The sequence below is a fragment of the Dipodomys spectabilis genome, unplaced genomic scaffold (assembly GCF_019054845.1).
Source record: "Dipodomys spectabilis isolate Male_0828 unplaced genomic scaffold, ASM1905484v1 ptg000187l, whole genome shotgun sequence".
In the NCBI taxonomy this organism is placed as follows: Eukaryota; Metazoa; Chordata; class Mammalia; order Rodentia; family Heteromyidae; genus Dipodomys; species Dipodomys spectabilis.
In genome coordinates this window covers 2,882,602-2,895,719 of record NW_024870864.1, presented here as the reverse complement: position 1 = coordinate 2,895,719, position 13,118 = coordinate 2,882,602, and the positions used below count along the sequence as shown (strand labels likewise).

At 42.0% G+C, this 13,118-nt stretch overlaps 1 protein-coding gene across 1 annotated transcript in view; it reads right to left on the bottom strand.

Annotated features, from left to right (window-relative positions):
- Positions 1–13,118, bottom strand: part of Fer1l5 (fer-1 like family member 5) — a 61,034-nt gene that overhangs the window by 23,620 nt on the left and 24,296 nt on the right. The window contains exons 18-19 of the mRNA XM_042695359.1: positions 11,583–11,711; positions 9,865–10,042 (exon numbers count right to left, since the gene is read on the bottom strand). Of these exons, the coding sequence (XP_042551293.1) occupies positions 9,865–10,042; positions 11,583–11,711 (307 nt within the window). The remainder of the gene's footprint in view (positions 1–9,864; positions 10,043–11,582; positions 11,712–13,118) is intronic.

Below are 13,118 nucleotides of genomic sequence, written 5' to 3'. Positions count from 1 at the left end.
TTCAGTGTGGACAAAAAAAAAATTAATACTGATTATTTACTATGGTGTTTCAAATTCAGCTCCTTTTTGTATTATTTTCAAGATATGGTCTTGAATTTATGCCCAGGCCAGCCTGGGCTTTGATTCCTGTGTCACTGGGATAACAAGGATATACCACTGTGCCCAAGCATTGATTGAGATGGAGCTTCACAAACTTTTGTGCCTGAGCAAACCTCAAACTTTGATCCTCCTTTTCCCAAGTAGCTAGCTTAAGCCACCATGCTCATCTATGATTTTTTAAATTTGTAATTAAAAAAATTTTTTTTTTTACTAATTTTGATCCCTGGTTAGTTGATTCTGTGAATAACCACAGGGTCGACTATACTCATATAATGGAATATTATACCATAGTGAGCATAAGCTACAACTATACCCAATGTTATCTAGACTCGTGAGTACATTTCACAAGGAAACTTATGAACAAAGAAGCCAGATACAAAGGATTACATACTATCTTAATTTCTTGCATAGCAAGTTAGCATAAGAAAAGATGAGATGGATACAGTGGTTCACATCTTCGTCTTAGCTACTCAGGAGACTGAAGTTGTGAGGTTCATGGTTCAAGTGCAGCCTGGGCAAAATGTGTAGGAGGTCCTGTCTCAACCAATGAAAACAAGTTGGGTGGTGTACACACCTGTCACTCCAGTTACGTGGAAGTGAAACAGGAAGACTGAAATCCCATCAGCCTTGGGCAAAAAGGGAGATCCTATCTGAAAAGTAAGTAAAGAGGGCTAAGCCATCGCTCAAGTGGTAGAATTCCTGCTTAACAAGTGAAAAGCCCTGAATTCAAATCCCATTTCTGCCCTCCGCCCAAAACAAATAGCTGAGGGAAAGTAAAAGAAGGAATGGCATTGTCCCAAAAAGAATTGTACTCATTACCTGACTTAGGAAATGGTAACCCCTCTGTACAACACCTTAATAATAACAATAAAATTATATTACGAAAACAAACAAAGCAAAGATATTGTTTAGGAGAGCATTTGCCTTGGTGGGCGTAGTGGGTGAGGGTTCCTTGGTTTAGCATCCTACTTTACAAGTGTATTTTCTTTATGATTATTCACAGAACTCAACACTTGGTTTATGTATGCATGTTATCTTTGAATCAAACATTTACTTAAGAAACAAAATTTTAAAAACATTGAGGGCACAAAGGACAAAATCCAGATGTACAATATAGTGTATGGAATTCTGTGGGAAGAATAAGTAGGGAAAGGGAAGGGGAACTAAGGCCTTTCTGAGAGGATCTAGAAGTATCCACATATGTAGCCTAGAAAGACCACAAGATGAAAGCTTAAAACAGAGATTTTAAAACATGAAGGAGCCAGTGGCTCATGCCTGTAATCCTAGCTACTCAGGAGGCTGAGATTTGAGGATCACAGTTCAAAGCCAGCCTGGAAGTGGGACTGTGGTTCAAGTAGTAGAGCGCTAGCCTTGAGCTGAAGAGCTCAGGAACAGTGCCCAGGCCCAGAGTTCAAGCCCCACTACTGACAAAAACAAAAGCAAAAACAATAACAATAACAAAAAAACAGGAAGGCTAGACATTAGTGGCTCATGCATCAATGGCTCATGCTTGTAATCCTAGCTACTTATGAGTCTGAGATATGGACAGTTGAGAGGGTTCAAAGCCAGTCCAGGTAAGAAACTCTGCAAGACTCCATCTATACTTATCAGTAAAAAGAAAAAAAAAACTGGGTTAGAGGTATTGTTCAAGTTGTAGAGTATCAGCTGTAACCCAAGTGAAAGCATGGGGCCCTGAGTTCAAGTCCCCATACTGGCATAAAATAAAATAACTTGGTACCTGTGGCTCACAATTGTAATCCTAGCTACGCAGGAGATCTGAGGATCTTGGTTCAAAAGCCAGCCCAGGCAAACAATTCCTACAGACTCTTATCTCCAATTCACCACAAGAAGCCAGGGGTGGTGCCAAGTGGTAGAGTAAAAAAGCCATGAGCAAAAAAGATGAGCAAATGAGCAAAGCCCTAGTACTAGTAGCACATTACACACACACACACACACACACACACAAAAATTATTAAAATAATGTAATAAAATATGGAGAACAGAATGAAAAAGTTCATAAAGTATAGAGTGGGTTCTAGAAAGGAAACACAAGAGAGGAAGAGGTAGTTTATAAAGACAAAGTATCTTAGAATTTTCCAGAATATTGGAAGACACCAGTTTCAGATTCTGATAATGATTTGTCAGAATGATAAATCAGTAGACCCCTGGCTGGGTTCTCAGTAGGGACATGGGATACGAGACAGCAATTTTTCTCTTTTATTCTTGGATAGCCTACAAAAACAACAAGGAGAAGGAAAATAACTCCATTTCCAGCAAATGAGGAGCCAGAGATAATCTGCACATTCAAAAATATACACATAGACTGCCAAAAGAAACCACAGCGTCCACAGAAGCTCAGAGGGTGAAGCGGCAGAAGGCACCTGCAGGGAAGTGGATAGGAAGACTGTGGGCTGACAGCATAGCTTGCTGGGAGCAGATCACAGAAAGTGCCAGAAAAAATATACCCCCCGAAGGACCTCAGGACACAATGGAGGAGATGTGAGCCTGCAGAACTGGGAAAACAAGTAGAAGGAAAAACAAAAACATCAAAAAAATCCAAATAAGAAGCCCAAGGAAGATTCAACCTGTAGACAATGCAGTGAGAGGCATTGCAATGAGGACAGAAATAAGTAGCCATAACAAAATGGACAAGAAACAGAAAAGGGTCAGGGAGAAAATGACAGACATAGAAGAAAATGAAGGAGAACTATTTCATCTATAAGTGGATTCCCTGAAATAAGAAAATAAACAATGGAATGGAATAAGTATTATAACATATAATTTAAGAAACTTCACATGGGGAAAAGAACTTTTTAAAACACAGACGATGTTTGAACAGTTATCCAAATACAAATCAATCCAAAAGAAATTACTGAGCTGAATGTAAAAATTAAAATTTTAGAAGAAAAAAAGAGAAAATCTTAAACATGACACCTTAAAAGAAAAAGTAAATTGGACTTGATCCAAATTTAAAATGTTTAGCTGGGCACAAGTGGCTCATGCCTGTAATCTTAGCTACTCAGGAGGCTGAGATCTGAGGATCATGGTTCAAAGCCTGGGCAGGAAAGTCATGAGACTCTGATTTCCAGTAAACTACTAGAAACCCGGAAGTGGCTCTGTGGCTCAAGTGGTAGAGTGCTCGCCTCGAGCTGAAGAGCTGAGGGACAGCACCCAGGCCCAGAGTTCAAGCCCCACGTCGGACCAAAAAAAAAAAAATCAGTAATTAATACAATAATTGGAAAAAGGATAAAAAACAGATCAAAGGAACAGAATAGATATTCCAGAAATAAGCCACAATATATGTTAGTTGATTTTTAACAAAGGTTCTAAACTAATTTAGTGTAGAAATGGATAGGTTTTTTTTGTTTGTTTTTGTTTTTGGGTTTTTTTTTTTTTTTGGTTGTGGGGCCTGAACTCTGGGCCTGGGCACTGTCCTTTAGCTCTTCAGCTTAAGGCTAGTGCTCTACCTCTTGAGCCACAGCGCCACTTCCAGCATTTTCTGCTTATGTGGTGCTGAGGAAACAAACTCAGAGTCTCATGCATGCAAGGCAAGCACAGTATCACTGAGCCACCTTCTCAGCCCAGGATACTTTTTTTTAAAGCAATTAATGCTACTGGGAAACTATGGGAAAAAATTACACCAAATACAAAAATTAAGTCAATCATAAGTTTAAACAAAGAAGCTAAAACTATAAAGCTTGTAGAAGGAAACAATATCTTCAGGATCTTGAGTCATGATCTAAGGTAAATATTTTTAATGTTGATTTTTTTTTTTTTAATTTTTGGGTCCAGTGGTGGGGCCTGAACTCTGGGCCTGGGCACTGTCCCTCAGCTCTTCAGCTCAAGGCTAGCGCTCTACCACTTGAGCCACAGCACCACTTCCAGCTTTTTTCTTTTTGCTTATGTGGTGCTGAGGAATTGAACCCAGGGCCTCATGCATGCAAGGCAAGCGCTCTACCAAGGAAGCGCTCACCTTCCCAGCTCCAGGTAAATATTTCTTAGACTACATAATCTACTAGCTATAAAAGGAAAGATAATCAACAAGTTGAACTACGTCAAAATTAGAAACTTCTGCTGAAGGTGGCGGCACACCAGCATTCAGGAGGCTGAACAGCCTGGGCTACGTAGTGAAACTCTATTTGGCTTGCATCTAAAATATAAAAGAACACCTGCAATTCAACATAAAGAAGACCAACAGCGAAAAGCAAACCCTACTGCATTGTTGGTGGGAGTGTAAACTTCTTCAAGCAGTATGGAGGTTCCTCAAAAGACTCTACATAGAGCTCCCCCCTATGACCCAGAAATCCCACTTCTGGGCATTTACCCAAATGATTACAAACAAGGCCACACTAAAACTACCAGCACAACTATGTTTATCGCAGCATTATTTACCATAGCTAAGATATGGAACCAATCCAGATGCCCCTCAGTAGATGAGTGGATCAAAAAAATGTGGTACATTTATACAATGGAATTCTATGCCTCCATCAGAAAGAATGACATTGCCCCATTTGTTAGGAAATGAAAGACTTAGGAAAAAAAATCATATTAAGTGAAGTTACCCAGTCCCAAAGAAATTTAGGTCCCATGGTTTCCCTTATTTGCAACAATTAGCATAGATAGATAGATAGATAGATAGGATTATCATATATATGATAATCTTATCAGATGAGCTGAAAAGCTAAAAAACCATGTACAAATGACCATATAAGATGATGCTAAGCCAGGCACCAGTGGCTCATGCCTGTAATCCTAGCTACTGAGGAGGCTGAGATCTGAAGATCACAGTTCAAAGCCCACCAGGGCAGGAAAGGCCGTGAGACTCTAATCTCCAATAAACCACTAGAAAACCGGGAGTGGTGCTATGGCTGAAGTGGTAGAGCACTTGCCTTGAGCTGAAGAGGGCAGGGACAGTGCCCAAGCCCAGAGTTCAAGCCCCAGGACTGACAAAAAACATAAATAAAAGATGATGTTAAGTGAAATGAACCCCAAGATATGGACACAAGAAGTCTGTCTTCATTGTTATTGTTTTAAATGTACCATGTGATTTTATTATTTGTTGTTGTTTCCTTTGTATGTTCTTACCCCTATGGCATATCCCCTGTTGTTACTGTACTTGATTTTTATTCCTGGCATCTTGTATATACATATATCTAATCTAGGGAGGGGAAGGGGAATAACAAAACGCTAAAACAAGGACACAGGATGACCCATTGCAACAAGGATACTCACAGGACAATATATTGGAAATGAACTTCACAACTTCGGGCAAACAGGTGGGGATGGGGGGGTGGGGGGGGGGGAAGGGGGGTGTTGGTAGGAGTGTGGGAGGTGGGGAAGGGAAAGGGGGACCATAAGGAAGGGAAGGGGGTAACAATGATCAACAAGTAATGTACTCATTGCCTTTCTCATGCAACTGTAACCCCTCTGCACAACATCTTAACAACAACAACAACAACAACAAAAATCACCAAAAAAAAAAAAAAATACCCAACAGCTGGGTGTTGATGGCTCATTCCTGTAATCCTAGCTACTCAGGAGGCTGAGATCCAAGGATGATGGTTCAAAGCCAGCTCAAGCAGAAAAGCCCATGAGACTCTCATCTCCAATTAACTACCAAAAAAAACAGAAGTAGAGTTGTCACTCAAAGTGTTAGAGCACTAGCCTTGGGCACAAAAGCTCAGGGACAGTGCCCAGGCCCTGAGTTCAAGCTTCACCACTGCCAAAAAAAAAAAAAAAAAGATCAACAACTTATGTCAGTGGCTCATATCTGTAATCCTAGCTACTGAGGAGGCTGAGAGCTGAGGATCGCCTTTCAAAGCCAGCCAGGCAGGAAAGTCCTTGAGAATCTTTTTTTTTTTTTTTTTTGTCAGTCATGGGGCTTGAACTCTGGGCCTGGGCACTGTCCCTCAGTTCTTCAGCAAAAGGTGAATGCTCTATCACTTGAGTCACAGCACCACTTCTGGTTTTCTTTGTTTTGTGTTTGTTTGTTTTTTTCTTTGGGGGGGGGGGGGCTCCTGTCATGGGGCCTGAACTCTGGGCCTGGGCACTGTCCCTCAGCTCTTCAGCTCAAGGCTAGCACTCTACCACTTGAGCCCACTTCCAGCTTTTTTCTTTTTTGTTTATGTGGCGCTGAGGAATTGAACCCAGGGCCTCAGGCATGCAAGGCGAGTGCTCTACTACTGAGCCATCTTCCCAGCCCCACACTTCTGGTTTTCTGAGTGGCTTATTGGAGATGAGAGTCTCACAGACTTTCCTGCCTAGGCTGGCTTTGAACGGTGATCCTTAGATATCAGTCTCTTTAGTAGCTAGGATTACAGGTGTGAGCCACTGTCACCCAGCCCTTGAGACTCTTATCTCCAATAAACTATCAGAAAACAGGAAGTGGCTCTGTGGCTCAAGTGGTAGAGTTCTTGCCTTGAGCTGAAGAGCTCAGGGACAGTGCCATGGCCCAGAGTTCAAGCCCCATGACTGACAGAAGAGGAAGAAGAAGAGGATAACAAGAAGGAACAGGAGGTATAGGAGAAGAAAGAGAAGGAAGAAGAAGAAGAGGAAAAGACAGACATAGTTCCCCTTCCAGATCAGTCCCTTCACTAAGGAAAGATATGTGAATGGTCCATTTCCTGTATTTCCAGATGGGTGTTAAGTTCATAGGTAAAAGATCTAGCAAACTATTTAATGTCCGAATTAGTAAGAAAGATATAGTCAAATGGAATAATGGACAGAAGAGGCAAATAGTGTTTTTTACAGATAAGGACAAAATGCTCTATTTTACTGATAATGAGGAAAAAGCAAAGGCCACGTAGAATGCTATTCACATCTACTAGACTGACAGCAATGAAAAGGCTGGGCCACATTATATACTGGTGAGAACATAGGGTACTAGGAATTCTCATGCCATCTGATGAGAGTGCAGTTTACTCTAATCGCTTTTGCTTTGAGATTCTCTTCTACTTCTCAGCATGTAATTTAGGGGAATCCTTGTGCTTGTGACTAGGAGCCATGTAGCAGAATGTTTCTAACAAAATCATTATACTAGCAAAAAAAATACAACCTAAATGTGCCTACTTATGGCCTATAATCTGTGGTAGAATCATACAGTGGAACACAAACAGAGAATGAACTGTGACTACACACACCCACAGCAAAGATGTAATGTTGAGGCACAGATGTAAGACAAATGAATACAGGTTGAAAATGCTCACTTATATAAAAGAGAAAATAGTATGCTATTTATCACCCATCCATAGTGGGTGATAATAAAAAGAAAAGAATGAATGACACAAGAGGCAAGATCATGGTTATTTCTTCAATGAATAGATCTGCGAAAAGAAAACAGGAAGGCCAGGTGCTGGTGGCTAACGCCTGTAATCCTAGCTACTAAGGAGGCTGAGATCTGAGGATCAATAGTTCAAAGCCATCCCAGGAAGGAAAGTCCTGGAGACTCTTATCTCCAATAAAACTACCAGAAATGCCAGGCACTGGTGGCTCACACCTGTAATCCTAGCTACTCAAGAGGCTGAGATCTGAGGATCACGGTTCAAAGCCAGCCCAGGCAGAAAAGTCCATGAGACTCTGATCTCCAATAAAAACCACTAGAAAACTGGAAGTGGCGCTATGGCTCAAGAGGTAGAGTGCACACCTTGAGCTGAAGAATACAGGGAGAGCGCCCAGGCCCAGAGTTCAGGCCCCACGACCGACAAAAAGAAACAAACAAAAAACTACCAGAAAACTGGAAGTGGTGCTGTGGTTCAAGTGGTAGAGTGCTCACGTTGAGCTGAAGAGCTGAGGGACAGTGCCCAGGCCCATAGTTCATGCCCCACAACTGCCAAAAGAAAACAAAACAAAACAGGAACTTTTTAAGCTGTTAATAATTTTTTATATATTAAACTAGATGATAAGTTCATGGGAATTTAATTCTTTTTAAAAAAATTATTGTTAGTATAAAGGTGATGTTCAGGGGGTTACACTTATATAAAGTACATCTCTCTTTTTGGACAATGTCACCCCTTCCCTCACGTTCTCCCAGTTTTTTCCCTCCTATCCTTTCCCACAAATTGTATAGTTCATTTTTGACATAGTGTCCAGTGAGTACCATTGCTACATTTGTTCACCCTTTATCCCTCCATTTCTGTTTTGGAATTTAATTCTTTAAACAGTGCATATACATATATATATTTCATATACAAACTTCATAATATAAAAAAGTAAGTAGAAGATTACATTAAATAAAAGGAGCAGGTCACAAAGAACCACATATTGTAGGATTCAACAGATATAAAATGTCTAGACTAGGAAAATCTATAGAAACAGAAAGTGGATTAGTGATTGCTTGGGCTGGAGAGATAAGAAAGAAATGCTAATGGACTTGGAGTTTCTCTTTGGGTTAAGACTATTCTAAAATTGTTGTGGTGATGGTTGAGCAACTCTGTGAAAATCCTAAAATCCATGGGATTGTATGCTTCAAATGGGAAAATTGTATGTTATGTGAGTTACATCGCAACAAAGCTTTGATTAAAAAAAAAAAAAAAAACAGGTAGAGAAGTAGAGTACCTAGGAAGCTTTTTAATGAATGATTGGACAGCAAAGCTAACAAAGAGGAGAGACAATGCCTGCTCACATTTTAGCATAAGCCCAGAATACCTAGAGGGTTTGATCAAACACAACTAGTGGACTCCACCCCCAGGTAAAGCTTTGCTTTGCTTTTCTTTTTTTTTTTGTGCCAGTCTTGGGGCTTGAACTCAGGGCCTGGGTGCTAATCCTGAACTTTTTTGCTCAAGGCTAGGGCTCTATCATTTGAGCCATAGGGCGCGCTACTTCTGGCTTTTTGGTAGTTAATTGGAGGTAAGAGTCTCACACTTGGGGCTAGGAAGGTGGCTCAGTGGTAGAGCACTTGCCTTGCATGCCTGAGGCCCTGGGTTTGATTCCTCAGCACCACATAAGCAAAAAGAAAAAAGCCGGAAGTGGCGCTGTGGCTTAAGTGGTAGAGTGCTAGCCTTGAGCTGAAGAGCTGAGAGACAGCGCCCAGGCCCAGAGTTCAGGCCCCATGACCGGACCCCCCCCACCCCCCCCCCCAAAAAAAAAAAAAAGAAAAGAAAAAAAAAAGAGTCTCACACTTTCCTGCCTGGACTGGCTTTGAACAGCCATCCTCAAATCTCAGACTGAGTAGCTAGGGTACAGGCATGAGCCAGCAGCACCTGGTTCATCAGATTTTCTGATTCTGAAGGCCTGGGGTGGGGGTATGGCCAAGAATCTCTCTTTCATCACTAGTATCCAGATGGAGCTGATGCTGGCCCACATTGATAACCTATATGTATGTCTAGTTGGATAAGCGGATGAGTGGATGAATGGGTGCAGTGGATGGTTGGTTGGTTGTCTGGGAGAGTAGAGGGGCTGATGTTGAATGGTTGAATGGATGGATAAATGGACCAATAAATAGATGGATAACAAGTGGATGCATGGTGGATGGTAATTGGTTGGATGGGGGGGGGTGGTTCTGAGTGAAGGGGAGATGATGGGGTTGGAAAAAGCTGTAGTAAAGAGAAGGACTTGAAGTCAAGACCTAGTTTCAACTCTTGAGTTCACCACCTACCAGCTATGCGATATTTGGCAAGTGACATCTCCCTGAACTTTATTTTTCCTCATGTATGAAATGTGAGTAAATAATGTTCACAGATGTTCTCTAAGCTAATATCCTTGGAAGTGCTAAAGCAGAGTCTGGCATGCAGTGACGTCTTTCTCTTCTTTATTGAATCTGATTCTTACCATCATATATCACTGGGCTGTACTGTGTAGTTGAGACTAGAGGCTTGTAATTCAGGTCCATCTTGTTTCCATAGTGGCCCATGCTGACCTCGAATTGGATCAGACTCTTAAAGTTGGGCATCGTGGTACAGGAGAGGAAGACAACGCACAGCCCATACTTTTGGCGGCTCTGCTGTTTCTACAATAATAACCCCCCCACATACATTGCCAAGTACATAAGCCAAGAAATGAACATGGTCATATTGACAGGCAGGGAGAGGAGTTACTTTCAAAATCCATCTGTGTTTCTCTTCAAGATGAGCTGAACCATCACTAAAACCCTCTCACCTAGCTACCCCCACCCAGCCAGATCTGGTTCATTCCTTTCCTGAAACTGAGCATGAGGGTTTTCTCTTCTTGGCAAGGCTAGGCTCTGAGTTGGGCCCCTCTTTCCCCATTCTGAGTAGAGGTATCTCTTCCTCTTTTTTTTTTTTTTTTGGGTCCGGTCGTGGGGCCTGAACTCTGGGCCTGGGCACTGTCCCTCAGCTCTTCAGCTCAAGGCTAGCACTCTACCACTTGAGCCACAGCGCCACTTCCGGCTTTTTTCTTTTTGCTTATGTGGTGCTGAGGAATCGAACCCAGGGCCTCGAGCATGCAAGACAAGCGCTCTACCACTGAGCCAACTTCCCAGCCCTCTCTTCCTCTTTGTTTAAAGCCTCTCCTTAGAAGAGGCAGTATGGGCAGGGTGTGTAGCTGAGGTCATCCCCTACCCCTCACCCAAACCCACATACAAGCCCACCCACATATATCAGTTCTTCATGGCTTTTCTCTTCAAACTCATCTTCCCAGTAAGGCTGCAGCTGCTCACTGCCCCAGGTTAAGATTATTCCCACCATACCTGCCACCTTCCTAGGCCTTCTGTCCACAATATCATTCCCTCTCTCATTTCTGTTGTCAACTCTGCTCTGTTTTTTGCATTCTTTATCTGTTTACTAATTCAAGTCTCACTTATCTTTAAAAAATAACCCTCTTACTGGATTGTGTAGCTAATGACTATAATCTCAGCTTCACTAAACACAAAAATTGGGAAAATTAAGTAATTATCCAAGGCTAACCTTTGGCAAAAGCTATGTGAGAACCCATCTCATCAAATAAGCCTGATATGGTAGTATAATCCCAGCTTCACAGGAGACCATAGGTGGAGGATCAGGGACCAGGTAAGATCTTACATAAAAAAAAATAAACTAAAAGGAGCTGTGGTTCAAATGTAGAGTGTCAGCCTTGAGTGAAAAAAAAATAAAGTGGGAATGCAAAGCCCTAAGTTTAAGCTTAAAATGGAAAAAGCTAGAAATGTGGCTCAAATGGCAGAGCACTGTCTAGCAAATATTAAGGCTCTGAGTTCAAACTCTAGTACCAAATAAATGAATGAATAAATACTTTTCTCTCCCACATGAGATCCTATTTAGCTATCACCCAACCTCATTTCCTGTCACTGGGCACTGTCCCTGAGCTCTTCAGCTCAGGGCAAGCACTCTACCATTTGAGCCACAGCACCATGACAGCCAGGGTTGGAATAGCATGAAGGCCTCAGGAAGACCTTAATAAACACACAGGCATTGATGAAGCATCCTACACACCCAACAGCTTATTGCACCAAGAACTGCCTCTTGTAGAGTCAGATGTAGGGCAAGCAGAAGGACTCTATCCCTGCCACCCCATTACATGTTTTCTGTGGTTACCTCTATCCTGACCACTTCCTGGGAGAGATCTTTTATTGTAGTATCTTGATGGGACGTGACTTGGGTGGTTAACTCCAGGAAGACTCGGCCTCGATAAGCTAAACCATCTTTAACAGTGTCAGGAATGCACTAGGACAACAGAGAGGAATATGGAGAGAAAGGAGAGTAGGCAAATATCCCAAAATTCCTCCACCGCAGCAAAGACAAAGTCATCCAGTGCCTGTCTGCTGAGGATTGCTCCAACCACAATCCCAGGGGAAAATTCCAGAGACCCCAGACTCCTCTATACTAGAAGTCCTTTAGCCCCTGACCCTTAGTACCCACTACTGATGATGCATTCTACTTGCTGACAACATGAAGGACTATTGTTTGCTGGTCCTGAGGTTTGAGCTCCGGGCCTGGGCACTGTCCCTAAGCTCCTTTTTGCTCAGGCTAGTGCTCTACCACTTTGAGCCACAGCACCCCTTCTGTCTTTTTCTGTGACTAATTGGAGATGTGTCTCAGACTTTCCTGCCCAGGCTGGCTTTGAACAGTCATCCTCAGATCTCAGCCCTTTGAGTAGCTAGGACTACAGGCGTGAGCCACTGGCACCCAGTTCAATAAAGGACCTTTTCATTAGGGGATTGTGATAACTAGTGAGGGCCCTGGAGCCTGCGGACCATCTCCCCTCCTTGTCATCAGTGATTGGCTCAAGGAGAATACACATGATCAAAAGAGACCAATTACAGTGCTTCATTGGCTTGGTGGCCCACGTTCCTAATCCTGAACCTCACTAACCAAGTAGAGGAGGATGTGAAGAGCCCAGAACAGGAGATGGATCAGATTGAGAAAGCTTTCTACTTGTGATCCTCAGGGCTTGATACCTGTAGCTCCTCTTTCTTACTCAGAATACCTCCCTGCCTCATTCTTTAGATATTTAAGACTAGAAGTATAGTTACACTGGGCTCTATGTAGTATGGTTTGTTTCTGACCTAAATGGTTCCAAGATACTTTTCTCTGTTGGGGTTCAGTAGTCTGATCTCTATAACCTTTCAGTCCTTCTCAATCACCTACCAGCTGCTATGGATTATAGTTCTCAAATCCCTGATGCAGCTTTAATGAACTTTTGATTTGATGCCAGGTTTCTGAGAGCTATGTGTAAAATAAAAATGATTCTGACAGACAATTGGAGCTTGCCCATAAGTGCAAGAACATACAACTTTGTGTAACATCAGTTTGTCTACCCAGAGTGTTTTAAATTTTTGTTGAATTGAGACAAGGTCTTGATACATAGCTCAAACTGGCCTCAAACTCATAATCCTGCCTCAGCCTCCTGAGTACATAGGATTACATGTGTTTGTCCCCACATCTGACTTGCTAAGATTTCTTTATACCTTAGTTTATATAATATAAACTCTTTCCTCCTCTGAGCTCCCTTCTTGATTCTAGAAGCTTCCAAAAGCAGCCTCTCATAATATTTATTTCTTTAACTGGTTTCTATAGATTTTTTTTCTTTTTTGTAGTGCTGGAGTTTGAACTTAAGGCCTTGAGATTCCT